The 2,871-nt window shown below is 66.8% G+C and overlaps 1 protein-coding gene across 1 annotated transcript in view; it reads right to left on the bottom strand.

Moving 5' to 3' along the window:
- Positions 1-2,320, bottom strand: part of LOC117796623 (USP6 N-terminal-like protein) — a 9,915-nt gene extending 7,595 nt beyond the window's left edge. Inside the window, exons 1-2 of the mRNA XM_034644853.1 lie at positions 2,255-2,320; positions 1,544-1,629 (exon numbers count right to left, since the gene is read on the bottom strand). Of these exons, the coding sequence (XP_034500744.1) occupies positions 1,544-1,629; positions 2,255-2,320 (152 nt within the window). The remainder of the gene's footprint in view (positions 1-1,543; positions 1,630-2,254) is intronic.
- Positions 2,321-2,871: the final 551 nt, after the last annotated feature.

The following is a 2,871-nucleotide window of genomic DNA, read 5'->3' as shown; positions in this document are numbered from 1 at the left end:
AGGGGGTTTTGGTGAAATAGCCCTGGGGCAGCTTTGGGGACTGGGTCTGCCGTCACCTGGCCCCAGGCCCACCCACCGCGTCCTGCCCGAGCCCCAGGACAGGCTCGTACCTTTGCCTCGTGGGGGCTGGGGCCGGGCAGCTCCTTCTCCCTGGAAGGCAAGAGAAGCAGAGCCCTGAGGACCAGGCCCCGGCCCTACAGCCCCCAAGGCTCGGCCCAGGAGACTCGGGAGGGGACGGCTCACCCCAGGGAGGGCGGGGGCCGCTTCCTGTCGGGGGTGTGAGAGAGGCTGGTGCTGGCAGGTGGGCTGGGCGGGGTTTCTCAGCAGCCCCCCAGAAGGTCCCCTGCCCCTGTCCTGGGATGCGCCAGCGTGAGAGCTCTCAGGGCAGCCTGGGGGCCTCCTTTGACCATCGGGCTGAGGTCCCAGGCCTTCCTAGAGCCTGGCTGCCCAGCGTCCAGCCTGCCTCTCCCTCACCCTGGCCCTCACCCCTGCTGTCCCCTGACTCCCCCCCTCTTGTCGGTCACTCCTGCCTCTCTGGCCCATTTTTACCCCTCGTCTTGTCAGAGCCCTGAGCATGACCCACCCCTGACCCCTCTAAACGGGCCCCTGTCCCTGGGCGGTGAGCAGGGACTGAGGCCCCGGGAGCAGCCCGGTGGCCACACAGGGAGTCTCCAGGCTCGGCGAGGTCTCGTGGCGGCCATCGGCCCAGCAGCTGCTTCCCTTGCACCGAGGCCACTGCGCGGTCCCTCGTCCCCTGTTCCCGCCCCAGGGTAGCCTCTTCCTCCTCTTCCCGCCTCCTGCCCAGACGGGTCGGCCCCCCCCTCAGCTGCCCACCCTCCCTCCCTGACCCTGCCTTGTCCCTGGCATCTCCCTGCCGTCCTGCAGGGCCTTCAGGAGCTGTGACGGCCCTGCCTTGTCCCTGGCATCTCCCTGCCTTCCTGCAGGGGCCTTCAGGAGCTGTGACGGCCCTGCCTTGTCCCTGGCATCTCCCTGCCGTCCTGCAGGGACCGTCAGGAGCTGTGACGGCCCTGCCTTGTCCCTGGCATCTCCCTGCCATCTTGCAGGGGCCTTCAGGAGCTGTGACGGCCCTGCCTTGTCCCTGGCATCTCCCTGCCGTCCTGCAGGGGCCTTCAGGAGATGTGACGGCCCTGGCCTGGGGGTGTCACTGAGGAGAACCCCTCTGCCCTCGCCCCAGACCAGAAAGGACGCCACCTTCCCAGAGCCCCTCACCCTCTGGAGCCCCTGCTCAACAGACTGGACCCGCGCTCTGAATGCTGGAGGCAGACACGGGCCCTCCCCGAAGTGGGCGTGGAGGGCCCTCCTCGGAGTGCCCAGGGGCCTGGCCCAAGGTCTGGCCCCATGGCTGCCCGCGTCCTGGCTTTGCCTCCTGGGTCTCTCGGCTCCAGCCCAGCCCAGACTCCGGCCCTCAGAGGGCTCCAGGAGACCAGGCCCTGAGCTGGGGAGATGGGTCCTGCCTCGAGAGAGGCGTTCCTGGAAATGCAATTCACCCCGAGATGGATGGAGGAGGGCCCGGGGGACTCACTGCAGAAAGCCGTGATGGTCCGTGAGCCTGCACATCGAGAGCTCAGCATCTTCCTGTGGGCCCCGGGGAGACCCTGCTGGGCGTGCCTGAAACAGGGGGGCCCGTGGTGGGCACCTCTCAGAGCCAGGGCCATGGGGGAAAGGAGGGTGCAGAATGCCTCCTCTCTCCCCTGCATCCTCAGGGAGCCCAGGACCCTCTGAAAAGGGCCCAGCACGAGAGGCAGGACCTGTCTGCCCCAGGGGAGCAGCCAGACAGCCTCACCTGCTTCTGCCAGCGATGAGCCCCCCTGGCTTCCCTGCTCCTACTGGCAACGTCCCCACTTGGTCTCAGCTGCTGGTCTCTGGCTCTGCTCCCCGCCTGGGACACAACTGCTCTTGCTGCTGGGACTCCCTTTGGGCCACAGCTGCTCACACCTGCTGTGGTCCCCACCTGGGCCTCATCTGCTATGGACGACTGTGATCCCTGATGGACCCTCACCTGCTGCTGATTGATGCCTAGTACCCCCNTAGTCCCCCCCCCCCCGCCCCGCCCCGGGTCTCTCTCGTTCCTGAAGACTCCGGTCCTTGTCTGGGCTGAACAGGCCCATCCTTGGCTCTGGTCCCCAACTGGGCCCCACCTGGGCCCCACCTGGGCCCCCCTGTGCCTGCAGGCTCTGGTCCCCGCCCTTGCAGTGGGTGCGCCTCGTTTCGATGGGCCCTCTCTGGGCCTCACCTGAGTGTGATTGGCTATGATGTTGGCCCGTTCCAAGGCCAACAGGGTCTCCAGGTCCTCTTTCATGGTGCTGCAAACCAAACGCATCCAAAGAGGACCCTGCGTGAAAACCTCCAGAGCACAAAGGCGTCTGCTCCCTGTGGCCAGACCCCCAGTCTGTCTGAGCCCGGAGTGGAGGAAACCCTCTAGCTCCGGGGGGACGTGCTGGGCCGGCGGACACCAAGCGGGCCCTCCCACTCGGTAGCACTCTTGCCTCCAGACTCCCTTCCCGGCCACTGTCCCAGGACATGCAGTCACCCTGAGATGATGGGGTCTCTTCACCCTGTTACCAGGAGCACACGGGGGGCCGGGAGGCTCCTGGGAACCGCTGACCTGATGCTCGGTGTGGCGTCCCCCAGCCCGGGGCTGGCAGCGCAAGGCTGGCTGGAACGGCCGGCCAGTGAGTGTTCCTGCGGGCTTGGGGACACCAAAGGTGTCTCTCAGATCCCACAAGCTCACGCGACATGAGGGAAGAAGCCATGAACTGGACGTCATCCACATGAACGGCTTTGCCAGCAAGAGTGTGAACAAGCTCCCACCCTGAACGCCAGGACTGTGCAGAGCCCGAGGAGGGGTGT

Source organism: Ailuropoda melanoleuca, chromosome 16 (assembly GCF_002007445.2).
Source record: "Ailuropoda melanoleuca isolate Jingjing chromosome 16, ASM200744v2, whole genome shotgun sequence".
Taxonomy (NCBI): Eukaryota; Metazoa; Chordata; class Mammalia; order Carnivora; family Ursidae; genus Ailuropoda; species Ailuropoda melanoleuca.
This window is presented reverse-complemented; position numbering and strand designations above follow the sequence as displayed.